At 39.8% G+C, this 23,178-nt stretch overlaps 2 protein-coding genes across 2 annotated transcripts; one reads left to right on the top strand and one right to left on the bottom strand.

The window, feature by feature from the left end:
- The first annotated feature begins 2,179 nt into the window (after positions 1-2,179).
- On the top strand, positions 2,180-7,176 carry LOC125890987 (ATP synthase subunit alpha, mitochondrial-like). The gene is made up of 11 exons (XM_049579939.1): positions 2,180-2,337; positions 2,814-2,889; positions 3,179-3,348; positions 3,647-3,820; positions 4,516-4,682; positions 4,816-5,116; positions 5,259-5,483; positions 5,597-5,704; positions 6,075-6,219; positions 6,316-6,466; positions 6,570-7,176. Exons 1-11 carry the CDS (start codon positions 2,278-2,280, stop codon positions 6,646-6,648), a joined length of 1,656 nt encoding a protein of 551 aa, XP_049435896.1. The 5' UTR covers positions 2,180-2,277; the 3' UTR covers positions 6,649-7,176.
- Positions 7,177-12,760: 5,584 nt separating this feature from the next.
- On the bottom strand, positions 12,761-20,881 carry LOC125890989 (phospholipid phosphatase 1-like). The gene is made up of 6 exons (XM_049579945.1): positions 20,366-20,881; positions 17,446-17,597; positions 17,083-17,363; positions 14,762-14,819; positions 14,260-14,436; positions 12,761-13,665 (listed from the first exon to the last, which is right to left on the bottom strand). Exons 1-6 carry the CDS (start codon positions 20,421-20,423, stop codon positions 13,543-13,545), a joined length of 849 nt encoding a protein of 282 aa, XP_049435902.1. The 5' UTR covers positions 20,424-20,881; the 3' UTR covers positions 12,761-13,542.
- Positions 20,882-23,178: the final 2,297 nt, after the last annotated feature.

Here is a 23,178-nt window from a genome sequence, read left to right on the forward strand (position 1 = left end):
TTTGAACTGCATTTCAGTTTTCTCCTGATGTTTTGTCTTTCTGTCTGACCACTGATTTTAGTTTAGTCTCGGTTTCTGTCATCTTGGGTATGGTTACAGCTTTGCCTAAATATCTGGTCAGTTGTGATCTTTTTGCACAAGATAAGACTCTCTTCACTCACTAAACTGTTTGACCCAAACATTATTGAGGTTAGTCAGCGTGTCAGTGGACAAGCTTTTCTTTTAATTCATGAAACATTGTATGTTTCAGTTTCTTGTACACAATTTATCAGTGTTAGAAAAGCTAATTTAATTGCATTTTCTGTATTATTTTTGGATACAACTAATGCCATTCAAATCCCCTTTATTAATCCTACTGTTGCCTAGTGGTGTCAGAAATCAAGTCCCAAATCCTTGACTTTGAGTTTTGAGTCCTAAGCAAGACATAATGCACTTTACGCCAAATGTATTACAGTTTTAACAACTGATTAATAATATATATAAAATTAGAAAAATCATGAATAATTTCTAAAGTTTGTGTTTATTTTTAAGTTTGTTGAAACAAGTGGGACTGGATCTAATCAATAAAAACGTCTTTCATGGTAAATAGCACTCACTATTAACCAGTGCCACAAAAGAAAGAATGTTGCATGTGTCTGTCCTGTTTTGTTTTGTATGATATAAATGTTGTAAAATAGGGTATAGGACATCACCAACCTTAACATAGCCTACTTTTAATCTTTGGGCTTTAGGGAAAGTATCAGTCTTCAAGTCAAAAAGCTCAAGTCCAAGTGAAGTCACAAGTCACTGGTGTTGAAGTTTAAGTTGAGATGCAATTCTTTTTTTATTTTATCAAGTTGACTCTAATGTCATCAAATCTGTGATTCGAGTCTGACTCAAGCTGAAGTCATGTTACTCTAGTCCACACCTCTACTAATGCCTATATGAGAAAATTATGTTTTCCTGCTATGTACTCTACCCAGTGTAACTGTGTATATGCTGGAAGAAAATATAGATATCACCCCATAAATAATTGATCACAAATAAGGGAGCTTCACATACATTAAGCATTACATGACTGAGCATAAACCTGGCACTGATGTAAATTGTTCACTTTGTAATTCTGAATCACTGTTACATTTTGTTTTGGCATGTTCTGGCAATTATTATTGTTGAATGATTCCTAAAAGAATGCTGTGTTTTTTCATCACTTTCACAAATCTAAAGACAAACAATTCTGTATTGTGAATTTAATTATATTGTTTCTCGAATACCACACACACAGATGCACATTTGAATTGTCTTCTTAAATGAATTTGATGTTTATGTTAAAGCTGTTGAATTCTCTAGCGATTAGACTTTTAAGAATGTATCTGTATGTAACACTTAGAATGTATTCTTTTATTTTGTCTAAATCAACAATGCCCCTTGGTTGCTTATTGTTTACTTTTTAAAAAAAAAAAAATACTCTCACTGGCCACTTTATTAGGTACACTTGTAGTTTCTAATGCAGTCCAACAGTCCTGTCATGACTTCTGCTTTAATTAATCTTAAACATTTTCAGTTCTGGTTGGCACTGTCAGAACAAAGTGATAATATATATTTTGTCCACCCTTTTACATAGCCTACATAGTGATGGAAAGTAATTATAAGTAGGGCTGCATTTACTCAAGTACTCGTCCTAAGTACAAATTTGAGTTACTTTTATTTTACTTATTAGTATGTCCAAATAAAGGATACTAAAGTATTTCAAAAAAATGAATATTTTATGCTATTTCATATTTCCTACTTCAGTACATTTCAGAGGGAAAAATACTTTTACTCTACTATAGCCTATATGTCTGAGACATAAAATATGATACTGTGCTACAGATTAATACTATCTAACAATATATATATAGATTAGTTTAAATGTGCTGAAAGGTATGGGACCTCAAGCACTTTTATTTTAATAGCATAGGTTATATTTTGTTGTTAATACTAATGTTGTAGCCTATTTCAAGTAAAATCTTGAATGTAGGAACTTTATATGCAACAGAATATTTTACATAGTGATATGACGATTTTATATTTTGTAAAATGTATTTAATATTTTAAAAAGTTGAATGTTTGTCTAAAATAAATATTATTGCGGTCGGTATCATCTCCGTGACGGCAGGGGGCAGAGCTGAGCAGTAAAGCAGATTTAACGTCAGTGTCACATAAATAGAAGAAGAGTCCATTCAGCCATTACATTCTCACTCACAGCCAGGTCGAAGCCGCTAGTGGTGGAGGACAGGTCATTAGCAACCCGACAAAATGTTATCCGTGAGAGTTGCAGCAGCTTTGGCCAGGACCCTACCCAGAAGGGCTGGATTTGTAAGTATTTGATTTTAACAATCTATATCTGATGACGATGTTGCAGCAAGTTTATCAAATATTAGCGTGAACCTTGTGGGCGTGAAGGGTAATGTTAAGGCCGCTAGCTAACATGTCATCGGCTTAGTGCGGCAGTACGCGCCGTCAGTCTCTCCTGAATAATAATTCGCGTTAATAATCTTGAAATTGATGTATTACATGTGTTTGTGGAAGTTGCCCTTGTGAAATGACGGTATTTGTCCTGCAGCGAGCAGCGCTAAAGTTAGCACGCAAGCTAATGCTAGCTACAAGCTAACGGCTCATTGAAACCACGCTCTGAAGGTCAGGAAGCCTGACAGCGCATGTCCTCTCCGCTGCACAGCGGTACACTAGCTCAGATTTTAAAGAGCATGTTTATTTAAACTGGCGCTGCAATATGCTTTGTGATGTTATATCTGTTATTAACGACAAATCAAATCCGTCTGTCATTGAATCAGGTGTCCAAGGCTGTACCGGCCGCTTGCGTTGGGGTCAACCACCTCCACACACACAGACCATGGCTGCAGAAGACAGGTGAGACAGTCAAAAACAACATGACAGAAACTTTGTCCTGCACACTGTTGGTCAGCTCCCTAAGGTGACAAGTGAAGGTCAAGTGTCCTACTATATTTACAGAGCTTGTGTCAAATAAACAGAATAGCATTCAACAGATTCACATGTTTATTGGAAATTATTGGACACGCAAGCTCATCAGTATCTATATGTGCCATTGCAAAGAATTTTAAACATATAGCTTGTTTGAAAAATAAAAATACATTCTGCAAAAGTAAAATTTACGTAATGCTTGTGTTGTCTTGCACAGGCACAGCCGAGGTTTCCTCAATCCTGGAGGAGAAGATCATGGGAGCTGACACCTCTGCAGACCTGGAAGAGACAGGACGTGTGCTGTCCATTGGTGACGGTATTGCCAGAGTGTACGGGCTCAGGAACGTCCAGGCAGAAGAGATGGTGGAATTCTCCTCTGGACTCAAGGTATGTGATAAAGGTTATTTATAAAATACAGATGTTTGTTTCCAGGCTGAATTTTAAACAACATTAAAGACTTACTACACTGAAATAATTAGTGTTTTTGAGACACAGTGCAGTCATCTTGAATTGATAAAACTGAAAGAACATTGTGTTCCTTTTCGTTAACTGGAAGGTGAATCGCTCCAAAATTAATAATAACCTGCATCTTCAGTTTAGCTTTTGTTTTTACCTCTTGTAATATGGCAACAACCAGCATCAAACATTAATTCTGCTAATGAGTCCTAATTGTTTTCCCCCCCAGGGCATGTCTCTGAACTTGGAGCCCGACAATGTTGGTGTTGTGGTGTTCGGTAATGACAAGCTGATCAAGGAGGGCGACATCGTGAAGAGAACTGGTGCCATCGTGGATGTCCCTGTTGGTGAGGAGCTGCTTGGCCGTGTGGTGGACGCTCTGGGAAATGCCATCGATGGAAAGGTCACTTAAGCCACTATAACTTATGTTTGTTTGTTTTTTTCTTTTCTCAAGAATATTCTTCATTAATTATAAAAGGTCTACATAATGCGTATTCACAGCAGGTACCAAACAGCATATATACATGAGGAGGAACAAACCATGAAGTCCAATCACAATCCTCCCCATTTCACTAACTTCGACTAACAGTCAGAATAGTGTCAATAGGATGGTTCTCCGTCTCCTGAATAGTGCAAATAACATGACAGATGAGCTCAAAGACAAGCCCAAAGGGAGGGGGAGGGATGCATATGTAAAAGGCACGTTCAGAATAATGGGGTACAGTATCAGAGTATACTTTAACAGAAAGCAACAAGAAAGAAACAGGAAATCTTCAGCTTAACTGGCAGCTCTGGAAGTATTTCAGAAAGGGGCCCCAAACCTTTAGGAATTTTGTATCTGAGTTACAAATTGAGTAGCACATCTTTTCAAGATTAAGGCAGGACATAATGTCCCTCAGGACAGCAGAGAGGCAAAAGACAGTGTACGGCACTTTCCCAATAAATTGAGTAGATGGAGCTGTAACTGTCTGAACAACACCAATAACACATAAAAATTAAAGTAGCATGTTAGAATTATTCACATGAAATGGTTGTATTTTAGCACCTTAATATGTAAGTTCACCTCTAAAATGCAATTTTTTAAAAATTTTTTCCTAGGGTCCCCTTGGTTCCAACACCCGTAGGCGTGTGGGTCTGAAGGCCCCTGGCATCATCCCCCGTATCTCTGTGAGGGAGCCCATGCAGACTGGCATCAAGGCTGTGGACAGCCTGGTGCCCATTGGCAGAGGCCAGCGTGAGCTGATTATTGGTGACAGGCAGACTGGGTAAATACTTAAACAGATATTTTTACAATCATTTGGACATGCTGTCATTCCATGGATTTATGTGAGCTAAAGCTAAGGTACAGTTTTAAATGTAAAGTCTGCCTTTTGAATATTTTTTTTCCCCACTCTCCAGCAAAACTGCCATTGCCATCGACACAATCATCAACCAGAAGCGCTTCAACGATGGAACTGACGAGAAGAAGAAGCTGTACTGCATCTACGTTGCCATCGGACAGAAGAGGTCCACCGTGGCTCAGCTGGTGAAGAGGCTGACTGATGCTGATGCCATGAAGTACACCATCGTGGTCTCTGCCACCGCCTCTGATGCTGCTCCCCTGCAGTACCTGGCCCCATACTCTGGCTGCTCCATGGGAGAGTACTTCAGAGACAATGGCAAGCACGCCCTGATCATCTATGACGATCTGTCCAAGCAGGTAAAGGCCAGATTGATGTTGTAAAGTGAAACCAAAAAAAAAAAAACAACAACAAAAAAACAAAACAAATGATGAATACAGACATTGAGGCAGTATTCCAAAGTGCAACCTTGGTAAAATTTTATTTTTCCCCATCCCTCAGGCCGTTGCCTACCGTCAGATGTCCCTGCTGCTGCGTCGTCCTCCCGGTCGTGAGGCTTACCCTGGTGATGTGTTCTACCTGCACTCCCGTCTGCTGGAGAGAGCTGCCAAGATGAACGACAACTTCGGTGGTGGCTCCCTCACCGCCCTGCCTGTCATCGAGACCCAGGCCGGTGATGTGTCTGCCTACATCCCCACCAACGTCATCTCCATCACAGACGGACAGGTTTGTCCAAATTATTGTCTATAGTTTGTACTTGGTTGTGTTTTGGCCTATTTTTTTAAATGATCCACTTTACAGTGCTGTTACATTGTGCCATCTTCATCTGTTTCCTGTAGATCTTCTTGGAGACTGAGCTGTTTTACAAGGGTATCCGCCCAGCTATCAACGTGGGTCTGTCTGTGTCCAGAGTAGGCTCTGCTGCCCAGACCAGAGCCATGAAGCAGGTGCGTTTTTTATTTTCAAATGTAGACATCGCCCGAACATTTTAGCTCCCTTATGTTTGGTTTTACAGCAAATTGTGCAACAGCTATATACAAACAAATCCTGCATTCATCAAGTGGAGGTTCCAGCTTTATAAGTGATCTTTTGTGCAAAACAGATTTACACATACAGGGAATTTGTTTTGGTCTTTTGATACATGGACATGAAACATAAATGTAGAATAGAAAATACAAAAAAAACTTTTTAAAGTGAAGGCGCTCGGCAGGGATGTGCAAAGGTTCACAATATTCATAACAAAAAAAGAACGTAATGCACAGGGATTGCTGTCCAGAAAGCTTTGTAGTAATGTTATGCATCATTTCTACCCTGCAGGTGGCCGGTACCATGAAGCTGGAGCTGGCTCAGTACCGTGAGGTGGCTGCCTTCGCCCAGTTCGGCTCTGACTTGGACGCTGCCACCCAGCAGCTCCTTAACAGGGGTGTTAGGCTCACTGAACTGCTTAAGCAGGGACAGTACTGTGAGTATCAGCTTCTTTCACAATTTAAGAATTGCTAAAGATGTACATGTGTAAAATGCAAAACTAAACTGTCTCTCCCACCTTGCCCTCCTCCAGCTCCCATGGCCATTGAGGAGCAGGTAACAGTTATCTACGCTGGTGTCAGAGGTCACTTGGACAAGATGGAGCCCAGCAAGATCACAAAATTCGAGAAGGCTTTCCTGCAGCACATCCTCAGCCAGCACCAGGACCTGCTCGCAGCAATCAGGTGAGACAAATTTCTTAGCCACAACATGTTTGAACATTTTCCCCTATAGTCAGACAAGATACCATGAAAGTGTGAATTTGACTTGACCTGTTCTCCGTTTCAGGGCTGACGGCAAGATCTCAGAGGCATCAGATGCTAAACTGAAGCAGATTGTATTGACCTTCCTCTCTAGTTTTGAGTAATGGATAGCACTTCTCTTGATCTTCAGTGAGCTACCTGTCTGTGTCCCCGTTATGCTTATATATGTGAACACACTGAAGGCCAAAACCTCCATGTACAGATTTCTCCAAATAAAATTTTACAACCCTAATGAGCCGTAAAATTCTTCTGTGCGCTTAACCGTAAGTTTAGTGTTAAGGTTTGTGCCCTGTGATCAGATTCACCAGTGGCAGAGGAATGAGCACACCATGCTTTTAAACACATTTAATGTGTTTATGAATTTATGTCTTTGAGTGTACCAAAACGCAAAGGTAACAATCCATAATTCACCTACAACCGTCATGAATTCTGTTCACTGTAACAAGTTGTTCATAAGAGCATTATATTTAAGAGGGCAAATGAGTGTTTAGACTTGACAAGTGTCTGTTTTCCTCACTGTTTTGAGGATGGAAGGACTGAACTGTACGCTCAGTTTCTAAACTGGTTGAAACGATGGGGTAAAAATGTTTGATACTATGGTAATAAATTCAGTGACGCTGTCACACATCAAATCCACTTTGTATTGTCCTGTGTTATATCCCATAAGCTCCTAACTGCTGCCTTTTTCTGGTGAGAAATAGTTACATATCTGTGGTTGAAGCTTTGCCTGTCAAATTGATATTACATTATGTAACTCAAGGAAGCTTTACTTTTATATCTAAAAAAAAAAGAGTGAGGTCTGTCACTTTAACAGTTACCTTCATTATGAATTAAAAAGCATGTTTTATCTATAAATCAAAAAAATGGGGAAGAAAAGATGATTGCATCGAATTGCCTTTTTGTGTCTGGACCAAAGAAATTAATTTTAAACTGCTATAATGTTCAAAGGCAGCAAATTACCGAGTTTGCAAAGCGGAAACAGGTGAATGTGTTGAACTGGAGAGACTATCAAAACAGTTGCAGATTAGATTTCTATACAATTAATTGCTCTATTTCTAAGCGTGTAACTTTACACCTGTGGGTAATGTGACCATGTGTGCAGCCCTTGTACCACTGGTGTCCAGCAGGTGGCCTTAGATGCCACAAAGTAGACTGTGCTACTCAGACTCAACTATAGTTTTCAACCGGTATATGTTACCAAAGGTCATTTAAACATGAGTCACTGGACTGTATTTGGCCCTGTTGTTAGAACAGCCCGCTGTAGTTTGTTATGCATCTCTTTTTAAATCTTTCATGAGTTTAACATTGTCAGACTGTTATCAAATGTACCAGCATACACACACAAAAAAAACATTCTCCATGACATATCACAACATGTCAGCAGGGAATGCAGCAAAGTAGTTGAGTCCCATTTTATCCACTTTCTCCCCACTTTTATATCCTGTTATATAGAAATTAAATAATAAAATTTAAATCTATCACATTTTAAAAAGAAAGGAAAGAGAAGGAAGATGAAAAATCTACATAATCGAGTAGAACCCAAATACGTGTTTTATTTACTCTTCAATCCTGCTCCTCCTATTGTTATCAGGACTGTAGATCAGTAATCCTCAACATAGGCCTGCAGGCCAAATCTGGCCCTAGATGGGATGCCATGTGGCCCGCCATTCGTCTTTTAATTCACAGTGAAAATAAACTGATTCACTCTCTGACTTTTTTTTGCACTTTGAATGTTAGTAAGGTACCAAAGAGCATAAAAAGCATCAAAATAGAGCTTGAGTATTTAAATAAAAGTGTTAGAGGAATATCTGAACCCCCCAACAGAGGTCCAGGCTGAGCCCCGAATGTCCTGAAATCCTAGAAGCACCCTTGTGTACATCTGACCTATGCAGGGCTGCTTATTCATTTTATCTGCTAAATATATCAGTGCTTGTTTATTGGCTGGCCTCCTGTCAATTTGCAGAAGACGCCCCTGGGCAAAGGAAGTTGAGCAAAGTTGAGCAAAGTTCCCTGCTGTTGATTATTCTACTGGACTTCTAGTGCGGTTTTAACACCTGATTATTATCTTATTGTCTTCGTCACTGCACCATCTGTCACAGATAAAATGGGAGACGTTTCTGACCAAACCAGCCGCCCATGTTGAAAGTAAAGGCCAAAACACACCGGCGGCGTCATATGGCGGCGGCGTCAGCTGGATTTCTATTGCACACTCCAGTCCGCTAGGCTGGGAAGTACAAAATAGCGCTTTTTCAAGGGCGGTGACGCTGGAAAAATAGTTCGCGGTGCGGCACGTCGACGCGCGTCGAGCCGCCGCCGGTGTGTTTTGGCCTTAACAATATGACTACCACCGTGTGAATTTAATTCCTCTCGAGGGATCCACCCTGCTGTTCACAACCTTATTACCCAATGCTGTTGTACTTGGTGTTTTTGTCTCCCTTCAAACAGGAACAAGAGAAGGTCATACAGTTATTGTGTCAGTTGAGTACTCTGCTCTCTCTGCTCTCTACTGTCTTATAGGTGGAGTTCAAGACCACTTATGGAGCAATTTGCATCCATTATTCTCCCACTCTTTGAATTTTTAAACAGCCAGTACTGTTTAAAGGATCCTCTTATCATTGTTGTCTCCTCACAGTTTTCCTATTGTCTCACAGGAGCTGGAAAGATCCTTGTGTGAACTTACTTAAGTAGCCATTATCTCCAGTGGGCTGGCAAAGTGTGAGGAAAATAAGTAAGTGTAGTGTGAGGAAGATTCAATTTATAACCATTCAGTGCCAATTCTTTTAGAGCTGCCACTGCACATTCTGCACTCTGAGTTGCTTGTTTCTCCAGTGGCATCACTGCCTGGTAAGATGAAGTGAGACATGTGACATGTGAGAGTGAATGGAGCTGCTTTCAATAAAGACTATTGTCGAGGTCAGCGTGACAACAAGAGAGAGCTCTGTGGTGCAACAGAAAACATGATGGGTCAGATTTCAGAAGTGGGGGAGGTAGAAGTGATGCCACAGCAAGATGAGCAGTTTTTCAGTGAACAGACGTACGTGGAGTCATGATTCAGTATCTATTATGTACACGTAATAATTATGCAATAGTCTTCACATTTTTTAGTGACATACAACATAATCGTGTGATTGATTCAGAGCCACATCACCCTTCCTCACTGCCCCCTTTCATATTGTATTAATTAATTATAATTGTACAATTGTAGTGCCTTGTTTTTACTGACTAATTTTAAAAGTATTTATTCATTTATTGATGTATATTGTGTACCATGCAATTCCGTTGTATGCTTGCTCACAATGACAACGTTTTTCTTCTAATGAATGGAAACCAGCTCTTTCGTAAAATAGTTTTTTGCAATTTCCCCAGGAAATTTCACTCACGCCTATTTCTAGACCCCTGCTAAGTTCTCTTTATGCATCGCATGCATAGCTTCAAATTAAAGTGCTTGGAAAGGAGCACCTATTCATATTACTCTCTGTGTAGTATACCAGCTCTACTGCTGTTTAGCTGCTTAATCAAATTTGCTCAATAGGGTCAGCAGACTTTCGTCAATAAAGAGACAATAGTGAGGAATTTCATACATCAACACATTCCTTAAAAAAAATACATGTAGAGGTATGTGTGACATTATTTGTTAAATTGGCAGTTGAGAATAACTGACACTTTCAGAGGAACTGAAACTGAGTTTCACGTGAGTCAACAGGGTGAAACAAAGCCTGGGGATGAAATTTCATACATCCATTCATTTTCAACTGCTTATCCGAAGCCGGGTCACGGGAGCAGCAGGCTGAGTAAAGCACTCCAGACATCCCTCTCCTCAGCAACACTTTCTAGCTCCTCCTTGGGGATCTCGAGGTGTCCCCAGCCAGATGAGATAATCCCTCCAGTTTGTTTTAGGTCTGCCCCAGGGCCTCCCACAGTGGACCATGCCCAGAACACCGCAAATCGGAGGCACCCATGAGGTAACATGATCAGATGCCCGAACCACCTCAACTGACCTCTTTTGACGAGAAGGAGCAGCGGCTCTACTCCGAGCTCCCTCCGGATGTCTGAGCTCCTTACCCTATCTCTAAGGCTGAGCCCAGGCACCCTTTGGAGGCAAGTCATTTCGGCTGCTTGTATCTGTGATCTCATTCTTTCAGTCACTACCCAGAGCTCATGACCATGGGTGAGGGTTGGGATGTAGATGAACCAATAAATTGAAAGCTTCACTTTCTGGCTCAGCTCTCCCTTCACCACGACAGTCCCGCACAGCTCCGGCATCACTGCAGGTGCTGCGGCAAACCGATACTTGAATTCCCTCGCTTGGGGCTGTAACTCTCTCCAAACCTGGAGGCAAAATCCACTGGTTTCCAGAAAAAAAACACGGCCTCAGGCTTGGAGGTGCTGACTCTCATGCTGACTGCTTCACACTAGGCTGCAAACTGCCCCAGTGCTTGCTGGAGGTCACAGTGTGATGAAGCTAACAGAAACACATCATCTGCAAAACTACTTTTTTGATCATGTAATTTAGTCTCCATTCTGCCAGCAGGTGGTTTCAGTTCAACATCCTGTTGCAAGTAGCAACCACTATTTAAAGAGTTTGACAGCTGTTAAAGTTGACTGACATTTGTTACAACCGCCATTTTGTCAGATTTGTGACCAGGCAAATATTGACAGGCATCTTTTATCTACTCCACAGATACCCTTGTTAGATCATTGTGTGTCGGTACTGTTTTTATTACAATATTTTGTGCATGCTGATTTGCAATTTTAATAACAAAGACCATGCTAATAAAGGTAAAGATTTAGGGTACTTTATTGCATATGATGGGTTAAGTCTCTGGAGGGAAGGATGAAGTGTGAGGGATGGAGGCTGGCTCTCCGGGGCATGGACAAGTGTGATGATAAATGTGTTGGTAAAACGCGGGCCGGGGAGCAGAGAAGTGTACCAGGGGAGTTGCAACTTTGATTGAGGGAGCTGTCTCTTCATAAACTTGGATTCGAATGGAGCCCCCTGTGGTTTCTGTATTTAAACAAAAGAGAGAAGGAAGATACAAGAGGCAAAAGGGCGTTCAGGGGTTGGGATGTGAGAACTACTTTTGGGCGGAAATTGGATGTGATCGAGGTGTGGTCTTTGTTCCCGAACATAGTTAAAAAACTACATTTAGTAGAGTTTTATTGTCCTGCGATCAGCTGCTGACCAAGCTAGCCAACTGTCTGAGGTGATGCGATGCCAGTACAACATTCAAATAAACTGTTAAAATACTGTTGAGTTAACTGTTATGTATTTTATCATTTTTGACTTTTACCCCTGTGTATGTTCACTAGATTAACTTTGCTTCCTATTGATTTATGCCACATCCAGTGGATGGTAGAAATGTGAGAGATCCCCAAAGTCAGTTGTATGAAGGACAAAGAGTTGGTCGTAAAATGCAGCTTTAATGCCAATCTTTCATGGCAGACCATCGCTAAATTGGCAGCTACTAATTCACCAATATATTTCTTTATCATTATAATAGAAGTTGTTGCCCAGTACTGCTTCCACAGTTCGACGCTGCTTGCTGCAAAGACTTAATTAACCAATCTCTGTCCTCTATCTGTGTTGGAACTGTGTTTAGCCCCCTGCATGGCTATACACATAGTAAGTGCAGAAGCATCACATAAGTGGTTTTGCCGGGAGCCTGTAGACCCGAGTTGACATTGATGAGCGTGGTTCATTGCTGTCGTTGTGTGTTAAACTAAACCTAGTTCCCTTGGTCGCTGTAATAGGATTTAAACTCTTAAGGAGATCTTCAACTCGGACATTAGCAGCCAAGGATCAGCACTGTGTCTGCTGACAGTTTCCTTTCGTGAAGACAAGCTGACCTCTTCAAAACAAACATGTTTTTCAATGACAACAGAACAGTTACATTTGCATGCTTGTGGTTTCTATGGTCTGTCTACAAAGACAATGAATGACACGCCCGAGGCAGTGCGTTTTGTTTTTCACATAGGTCTGCATTTCTGAGACAGTTCCTCAATAGATTCACACTCTTGGTTTCTCCTCCTTGATGCCATCCATACCTTACACAGCAGTTTCACTTTAAAAAAAAAAGGACAAATCAGCTAATCCACTGCAGCAAATGAGTCTGCACTTGAGTGTATCGGAAGCTGTACTGTGTCCAGGGGTCTGTTTACCTGCATTGTATCTGCTTTGGTTGTTTCTACAGATAAAACACACAGGAATCATTTCCCTCCTTTGTAACAAAGAAGCAATCCGGTGCTCTCTTTATTTGCCACACATTTTTTTCACATTACTGCTCTAAACAACACTGTTTAAAGCTTAACATAAACAGCTTCATACAAACTGTAAAAAAAAAAAAAAAAAAATCAATGCATTGTATTTTTCATTCAAGAAATAACATTAGGGGAGGGACATAACGGCAGGTAGCAATATAAACAACCACACAAATTATATAATATTATTTCTGAGTTCAGTCTCCATTTAAAACTTAAGGACAGTCCAGGTTTTCTTATTCACAGGTGCCAGGCTCTCCACAAGCCTGCTTGCAGTGTGCACACAGACGCTCATTATATTCTGGGCAAAAGGAATTTCATTCATTCATGATGGCAACATCAGACCAATATACTCTGGAAACCACATTTCCAACAAGCTCATGCTGTAAAAAAGCAACTTTTCTCTGAGGTAAACACAACATGCTGTGTTTTCTTTTGTCATTCCATAGTAAGCTGTATTATGTTGGAATTACTGGCACAAAGTTCTGCTTCTTTATATCCCCATAAAGTGCAAGAACCCTCTTCTGTAGTGCACTTTTCTTCCTTAAATCAAAGTTTACCAACCACACCAAAAATAGCAGCTAAATCCTGCAGCGTCGGTTCTGCGGGGCAAACTGTGTTGAAGAAATGCACAGAAACAGCCAGCAGTTAAAATCAAACACTTGCAGGTCACTGTTGTGTTTTAGGTCCTCCCTAAGGGGATAAAAGCCCTATACAGTATTGTCTCTGAGGCCTCGTAGTCACTCAGTGCTGCCGTAGTGGTTCCCATTGGAAGGGTTTTCCTGTAAACTGGTGTGTGAGGCTTCCTCCTGTGACACCACTGGGCCCACTGGCTGTTCAAAGAAATTGGACACACAGAACACCTGCAGAAATAGAAGTAACACAATTAAAACACATTCGTCTTACTGTAATTGAACATCATCGAAGACCTCTTTAATGTGTTTCTGTGCAAAATGCTTTATTTATTTTTAACTTTTACCTGTTTAATAAATTATTTATTCATCCTTGTAATAATTTAGTATTTTTATGTCTTCACTCTCAGCGACTGACTGCTATGTGAGTTGAGAGAAACTCATTGTTCAGTCCCACAGACATTTGTTTTTCAGTTCTAATGGAAATCCCAAACATATTCAACATATCTTGAATATTTCCACTTGATTTGAATGGTGCAGTCATAAAATATGAAGTTTTGGGTTTAAATATTTCATGAATAGTTGGAACAAGCAGATACAGAATTTATAGTGTACAACACTGCCAGACACTTCATGTTATGAGATTATTATTTTTTTAACCTTAAAACTCCTTAAAGGAGGAAACAAAAGTAGAAAACTGCATGCTAGAGGTTTAAGAGGCGCTGACTTCCCCCTTCAACTGTATATTGTGATAATACTGCATAAAAATGTGATGTGTTTGCCACTTTCCTAACAAATAAAACTTAATCTTTAGATAAAACCTACTGTGAGAGTGGCAACTAAGCCTCCCTGCAGGAGGCCAGTGAGCACATCACTCCAGTGATGTTTGTAGTCAGACACCCGGGACAGACCCACATATATGGCAGTGGCAATCAGGAAGAATTGGATGGTGGGACGCAGAAGCCTCGACCACTCTGACTTCAGTCTGGCTTGAATGTACAGCTACAGGAGGGAGAGGACATGATTAAAAAAAGAAACAAAAAAGCTGTGGGGTCACACCTAGGCATGCGCTTTATAGCCTATTGCTCAAGCACATATTTACAGTACAGGTGTTGGCGGCTTGCGCAAATTTGCGGAACAGAGTTATGTCATTTATGATCCCTATACTGTTTTAACAATGACATAAACAAGTCATTTACCAGTAAATCTGACTGCAATAGCTTGTGAAACCAGGTATGGACAGGAAAACAAATAAAGCAAAGATATATGTTAGAATTAACATTTTTTTATATGTAAGCCACATTTTAGAAGTAGAATATATACTTACTACAAGGAACAGCATGCAGTACATGGAGAAGGATGAATGACCTGAGTAGAAGGACAGTCTGCAAAAGATAAAAGAGATACTGAATGAAATTAGACACCATCAGCTTCATCAAGTCAGAATGCTGTGAAAACTGTTGCATAATGTCTGCTGTGACTCTTATCTGAGAGAATAACTCTACTGAGGGTCTAACGAAAAGACACTGTTACACAGTTTATAGTTTGTGCTGTATTCAGTGTTAAATACCTTTTTTTCGTGGTTTATTCGTAAATACCAGATGGTTATAATGTATGTAGTTAGGCTGCTTACTTATGTGGCTGTCCTTGTACATCTGGTGCTGTGACATTTATTAAATTCCCCAGCAAAGATCAAAGTTATCTTGTCTTATTGATTTGAACTATGGGAACAGCATGATTCAGAGTTTTAAAATTGAAAAGTCAGGACATATCTTGGCCTGTTGCATCCATTTTTACTATTGTCCTTTTAATCTGTCTTTTGCAAGTGCTACAACTTTATGGAACTGCAATACTTAGAGGAGCTCTGTACCAGTGGTTCCCAACTGGTGGGTTGCAGTCCTAAAGTGGGTCGTGGGTCCATTCTTAATGGCCCACAAGTGACTCGTGAATGTGTCAAGTTTGTAAAAAACACACATTACTTTACAATGAATTTGCGGCACACAGTTTTATGGTAAAGTGCCATTTCCTGTTGCAGAGTGAGTGAATGACAGATAGCTACTTTACAGGGACAGCAAGCTAGCTCAACGACATTACCAAAGGCAAGTATGACACTGATTATATTAAACTATATGGACCTTGAACTAATGAATAAGGAGAAATCTGGACCCCGTGCCCGGACCAGTTGGGAACCACTGCTCTCTACAATATTCAAAGCATATCTATGATTCAGAGGTTGTCTGCACACGGCTCTCAACATGGAGGTGGCTGAACCAGCGACCACCAGCTAACAGTGCAAACACTGCTAACAACAGCAATGGTGCTAACAGAGCTAACAGTGTTAACCTGATGGGGAACCAGAGGGTGAGCGCTACACTTCTGCAACAACACTGTCTAATTATCAGCGGTCCTTGAGCACAAGGCAGAGCAATGGTGATTACCTAGCCATAGGGACTGGAATGTACATGCACCACTGCAAGGAACCTTGGCATCTGGTTTGACAGTAATCTTACCTTCGAATATCACACTACAAAATTAGTGCAATCATGTTTTTATCAGCTCAGAAACATTTCAAAGATCCGTTCCTTTCTAACTGTTAAAGACACCGAGACCATTTTGCATACTTTTATTTCATCACGGCTCGATTTTTGTAACAGCCTCTTTACCTGTCTAAGTCAGAAATCCCTAGACAGACTACAAATGGTGCAGAACTCTGCTGCGAGGCTTTTAACCAGAACTAAGAAACACGATCACATCACACCTACACTGGCTGCCAGTACGTTTTAGAATTGTTTTTAAGATTTTATTGGTCACTTTTAAATGTCTCAACGGTCTCGGTCCTAGTTATATCACCAACCTTTTAACACCATATGCTCCTACTCGCACTTTACGTTCCTCGGGCAAAGGCCTTTTATCCATCCCAGAGTCCAGACTGAAAACTGAGGGGGACAGAGCATTTTCAGTCTGTGCCCCAAAACTATGGAACAAATTGCCCGAGGAAATAAGGTCGGTTGATTCAGTGATCTCTTTTAAATCTCTTCTAAAAACACATTTTTACTGGAAAGCCTTTTTTGATTTTATCTGAGTTTTGTCATTTACTGTTTTCATGCATTGGAATTGTGTACTCTATGTTTTAATTGTTCTGTAAAGCACTTCGTAACATATGTTTTGAAAAGTGCTATATAAATAAAGGTTATTATTATTATTATTACCACCACAACAACAAACAACTTGGATTACAGCACACACAGAGGTAGGGTCACTTCAGTCTCTGCTCAGGACACCATTACTCCACTTTATCTTTACATAGCACATAGTTGTTTGCCGCTATATTAATGCTCTGAGTATCATATAGAGCTCCTTTATTCACTGGAGAATCCCTTGAGGGCACGCCAGCTCGAAAATGAAGGAGCAATTTTGCTATATCGGACGACAGTTAACCATGTTGTCAAGTCCAGAGGGTACATGTGTCACAAAGTAATGCAAATAACTGAGCACTCTTGGACTATCATACTCCTTCCAGTGAGACTCTACTAATACACAATGTTCACGATGTTATTATCTAGTCAAAGGTAATAAAATATGAATGAATGTTGGTTTTTCAGAGGTGGCTCTGGGGGGGTTTATTGACTCCATGTTCAGGACTATTACCTGGCCTCATCCACCAGGAACTTGTCTCCAGTGCAGGTGAAGTTCTCGATGTATCCGCCGGCTTTGCAGTTGATGGTATTCCAGACTGGATTGCACACAGCCAGAAAGTTTGGCCGCAGACGGCCGATGGAGTACTTGGCTATGTCTGTCAGAGATTGGCTAGCAGCAGCTCCAAACACATAGCTCCCCACAGCCTTGTAGACACACGCCACATACTTGGTCCCCAAAGACTGGTTCTTGATGCGGGAGAAGTAAACAGAAAGGCACTCGCCACAGACGATCTACAGCAGAAGAGATAAGTAAACTCAACAACTGACATTTAAAGGTCGGCGAGCTTGTGGAAGAAGACGACTGTTGACGTACCACAATCAGCGTGAAGGGGATCATGACTCCTCCCAACAGCTGGTAGGATATGGTGTCCTCTTTGAGGGGGTATCTAATGGACTCATCGTTACAGAAGAACCCCCGTTTGAAAGGGTTGTGTTGAGGGGTGAGGATAAAAAATGGGAGTCCAACTGTTAAAAGAAAAAAAGATGCAGATAATCAGTATAAATTCAACCTTTCTGCTTGTTTTAGATCAAAATGCACATCAAATACCCATGGATGCCAGATCGCTGCTAATACATAATGCTAATATTTTACATTTTAGTCACAGGAAACGTGACATTTTGGTATCACACAGGCATTTCCCCTTTTGAAAAACAAGCTGGTGACTCTTGTTTGTTTCATTTAGCTCCAAGGGAAAAAAATACTGTACAAGTTGCACAATAACAGAATGAATTGCTTGAGGCCCGGAGTTACTACAGAACAGCATTGCAAAAGTCTGACACTGGAGCAAAGATGGTGTGATTATCTGAGGAGACTCATTATGGTGTTAATGTGTAACCAGAGCACATAAAACATGCTCCGACTGGCTTTGGTATTACAGAACTGTACGGAGATGAGGAAGACAGGAACTTCCCCAAACTATGATCATTGCTTGTGGTAGATTTTGGCTTTATGTGTCACCACACAGTCACAGAACCTTGTATAGACGTGTTCGTTTAAACCCAGTGCAGGGGAAATTACACTGACTGCTGTCTTTTAAAATTCTGGATAAACTACAACTTACAGTGACGTCAGTGAGCTATGCTGATCTGATCACATAGTTAATCATTAAAGATATGATCTACTGAAGCTAAGATCTGGCTTCCACTTACAAAGCAGTCAATTATGAACAACAAGACAGAGATAGAGGAAGACTAACCACTTTCTCTTTGTTTCTATTTATCATTTCCTTCTTTCCTCTGTGCAGCTGTGTGTTATAAATATCTGCATTTTAGTTGACAGTTTGCTGCAACTTGAGTTTTTTATTAGATTGTATGTAGGTATTAAATCAATGAGTGTGTTTCCTCTGTGTGAATCCCCTGTATGTTGCAGTTGTTGCAAGATAGTTATGCAGATTAACATACATCTTGCATCCAGACATGGAGATATTAAAAGGCATTATCTTATCAAACCAAGTACAGACAGTGAAGCAGAGATGTGGAGTTTGAAATGTTTGTCTGTACCTCTGCTAAATGTGTTTAAAATTTATTTACATACATATTACAACAGATATTGTGACATATCTAATGCATTAAAGAACTTTATGTGACTTTACTCAACCTGGATGTTTGCCTTGATTTTGTTTATCTTATTTAACATTTTAATATAGCTGTAAAAGTCCAACATATCTGATTTTATCAGGGACAGAACAACAAAGTCTAGGGTTAACAACCATCAGTGTCCCTGTTGGGGTTTTAAATTCCACTGGCCTTTATCAAGACATCCATGCAATGCACTAAAGCTAGAAATTTTAATCATGCACACAAATAACTGAACACGTTCTCAGAAAACAGGCAAAGTTCAACAATATCAAATGCACTTAAAAGAGAAATTACATCTTAAAAGACAACAGTTGTGTGACATAGTTAAAAAGGAAATAGCAATTACTCTATAAATAAATTAAACTTATATTAACTGAGTATTTATGTGACTTTTATACAATGATAAAACCTCCTCACGTGCATTTACTCAAGTATTGTACTTAGGTACAATTTTTAGTTACTGTAGTTGAGTATTACTATTACTAGCTATATGCTGCTTATATTACATTTTAGAGACAAATACTGTAGTGTTTACTCCACCCCATTTATTTGAGAGCTCTAGTTACTAAATACTGTGTATATTAACTTAACTTGACATAAATTAAACATTAAATTGTTTGCATATTATTGATTTAATGACAAAGGAGTCACCTATATGTAAAATAAGCTTCACCTTGACCATGTACACCAGTAACACTTACATGCTTCCGTAACTTTAAATAGCCTAAAAAGAAAATTACAAAAAAGCACTGCTTACACATCGATGCATCAGTAATAATGATCCAGTATTATAATATCTGGTAATATAACATTCACAAAGAGCATTTTGGGTACTTTTACTTTAATAATTTAAGCACATTTTACTTATTACACTTTTGTACTTGAGTACACTTTTGAATGCAGGACTTATACTTGAGCAAGGGGGGATACTTTTCCCAGCACTGATTTTACAGGAGTGTCCTACTTACTGTATGACACAGCATTTACAAAATATAAAAGCGGGATTTGTGATAAACTTGACTCATATTTATACTTTGAACAGGTGACTGGAAATTATTCTTTACACTACCCAGTTTCCAAAACAAGATGAATCTGCTGGTGCACAGTCAGCAACACACAGCTGACCGCAAGACACTGACTAAGCAAAGTGAGTGCAGATTAATCACATAGAAAAATTTCTGTGTGTCCAACCCTGTCTGTCTTTATCAAACAGCTGTAAAACGGAGCTGTCTGCGTGTCCCCATGCAGTGCAAAGGTTCCTTTAATTGCAGTATTGTCAGTAACACTGAGCAGTGCTGCAGCTTGTCTCTGACCTGTGATTACATTACAAACACTGAGCTAAAAATACAGCTTTGCTTGGAAAAAAACACACTCACAGGGTGGGACTTTGTTGCCTTCTTTTTTTCCATCTTCCTGCCTGGATCCCTAAAACCTCAAGCCTCCCAGTGTATGCGTATATGACGTGTATGCAAATCTTGTGAATGGATTTGTTTAAACTACTGCTTCATATAATAGGCTGTGTCTGTGCCAGAGGAGTTGCTGCAGGAGTTTGATGACAAAGAAAGTCAACTTTAACGAGCTCTAATGTCTTTATAAATAAACAAAACGGATTAAAAGCCTGGTTTAACACACAGGGTTGGGTCGGGTTTACATACCGAGGGTGAGGCAGATGAGGTCCAGCACGATGAGAGGGATCCCTGCAGCTTCAAACATGCTGCGTCTCTTTCTTCTGCCCTCTGATGTTGTGAAAAATGTCCTGTCCCGGCTGGTTTTAGGCGACACGAGACGCAGCCTATCTGTCGCACATGTCTCGCTATTCCAGCACAAAATTAAAACACAGTCATTGTGCAACCACCAAATTCCGGGGCTGTCCGAGAAGCTAAAACTACCAGGGGATTAAAAAATATTTATAGGCGACAGTAAATTAAAAAAAACAAAAAAACAAACAAAAAAAAAACACTGGACTAAAATCTAAATCTACTCTAACACCACCACACAGTGAAGAGCTGCTCACCCTCTCAGCTGCTCACAAAACATCATAACACAGCAGGATTTCTTCAGCTCATAATACCGTCCTGTCCTCGGATAAGACTCACGTTACCGGTGAGGTACGAGCGCCGCGAGCGCTCCGCTCCCGTTGTGATTAGTGCTGCCTTCACGTGCAGCTGGGAAAAACAAGGAGAGTGGTGAACGCACCAGGCAGCCTGTAGTTTTATGTGAAAATTTGGCTCCTGAGTTGTGACGTTGAGTGGGTGGAGAGAGTTTGATAGTAAGAGTGCCATTCATCACAATGACGAGAAGTAAAAGTTAAAGCACTTTTTTTTTTAAAAAACTAAAACATGCAATAAAAGTGTTTCATTAATAATTAGGATCAGAGTAAGGTTTATTAGCAAGCAGGTTTTCACTTTTGCTTTGGGATTTGGTGCATACATTGACCTCCCGAGATCTGAACTTTTGTTTGGTATGCATTTTTATTTTGTCTGGGGATCAGTAGGACCCGATAACTATATAAAACAAAACACTGTCAACAATAATTAAATTCCAGTGTCTTCAAACAAGACAACAATAAAGTCTATAGTTAAGTAGAATGACATATCAAGTGTTGAAGGTCAACTAAACCAAAATGTGATGTCCTCATATGAGAACACAGGGTCTCAAGAGGTTAAACATACAACAAACTTATTGTGAGGATATAAAAATGAGGAAAAGTAATGCAACACTCAGGGAAATAAATATAGAATAGAAAAAGCACAATACACTATGAAAATGTTTCTTAAAAATACTATAACATAACAAAAGGTAATCCATTTCAGAATAAGCAAGCTGTGCAGTTTTGTGCAGGATGTGCAAGAATATAAAATATGGAAAATGCACATATTAAGACACATGCAAAATACTGAACATTATTGACAAAGCACAAGGAGATGCTGAACAAATTCAATTAAGAATAACTAGATTACAATTAACAGAGATGTGAGGCTCAGCAGCTCAGCCATGCTGTTGTTGATTAAATTTCTATCAGTATATTATAATCAATGATCTGACAACTGCGTGTTTCAATTCTATAAAAATTCCATGAAGATTTAAATTAAAATTATTTTCCTCTCTGAATTCTTTTGGTTTCTGTTTTTTCTTTATGATAAAAATTATCACTTTCTGTTATGTGTGTCAGCCAGTGGTGGAAGAAGTACTTTACTTAAGTAAAGGTAGTAACACCACAATGCAGAAATACTCTGTTACAAGTAAAACTTTACTCAAGTGAAAGTACAAAAGTATTAGTATTAAAATATAGATTATATATTAAAATATACTTAAAGTACCATTGGTAAATGTAATAATTGCAGAATGGCATGGTTAGAATAATGTAAGATATATTATTGGATTATAGGCTAATTATTGATAGATTACTGTAGGTATCACTTCGGTGTTGCAGCTGGTAAAGGTGGAGCTAATTGTAATTACCTTATATACTTCTGGATATCTTAACTTATAATAATAATAATAATAATATATCATATTTCATTTGTTGATGATATTTTGTATTAATAGATTAAATTTGCAAACATCTAGTGACTAAGGGTAGAAATATTAAGTAGCATAAAATGGAAATACTTCAGTAAAGTAGGCCTACAAGTAGCCTACCTCAAAATTTGACTTAAGCATACAGTACATAAGTAAATGTACAGTACAGGCCAAAAGTTTGGACACACCTTCTCATTCAATGCGTTTTCTTTATTTTCATGACTATTTACATTGTAGATTCTCACTGAAGGCATCAAAACTATGAATGAACACATGTGGAGTTATGTACTTAACAAAAAAAGGTGAAATAACTGAAAACATGTTTTATATTCTAGTTTCTTCAAAATAGCCACCCTTTGCTCTGATTACTGCTTTGCACACTCTTGGCATTCTCTCGATGAGCTTCAAGAGGTAGTCACCTGAAATGGTTTTCCAACAGTCTTGAAGGAGTTCCCAGAGGTGTTTAGCACTTGTTGGCCCCTTTGCCTTCACTCTGCGGTCCAGCTCACCCCAAACCATCTCGATTGGGTTCAGGTCCGGTGACTGTGGAGGCCAGGTCATCTGCCGCAGCACTCCATCACTCTCCTTCTTGGTCAAATAGCCCTTACACAGCCTGGAGGTGTGTTTGGGGTCATTGTCCTGTTGAAAAATAAATGATCGTCCAACTAAACGCAAAGCGGATGGGATGGCATGTTGCTGCAGGATGCTGTGGTAGCCATGCTGGTTCAGTGTGCCTTCAATTTTGAATAAATCCCCAACAGTGTCACCAGCAAAACACCCCCACACCATCACACCTCCTCCTCCATGCTTCACTGTTGGTACCAGGCATGTGGAATCCATCCTGTCACCTTTTCTGCGTCTCACAAAGACACGGCGGTTGGAACCAAAGATCTCAAATTTGGACTCATCAGACCAAAGCACAGATTTCCACTGGTCTAATGTCCAT

Source organism: Epinephelus fuscoguttatus, linkage group LG6 (genome assembly GCF_011397635.1).
Source record: "Epinephelus fuscoguttatus linkage group LG6, E.fuscoguttatus.final_Chr_v1".
NCBI classification, from domain to species: Eukaryota; Metazoa; Chordata; class Actinopteri; order Perciformes; family Serranidae; genus Epinephelus; species Epinephelus fuscoguttatus.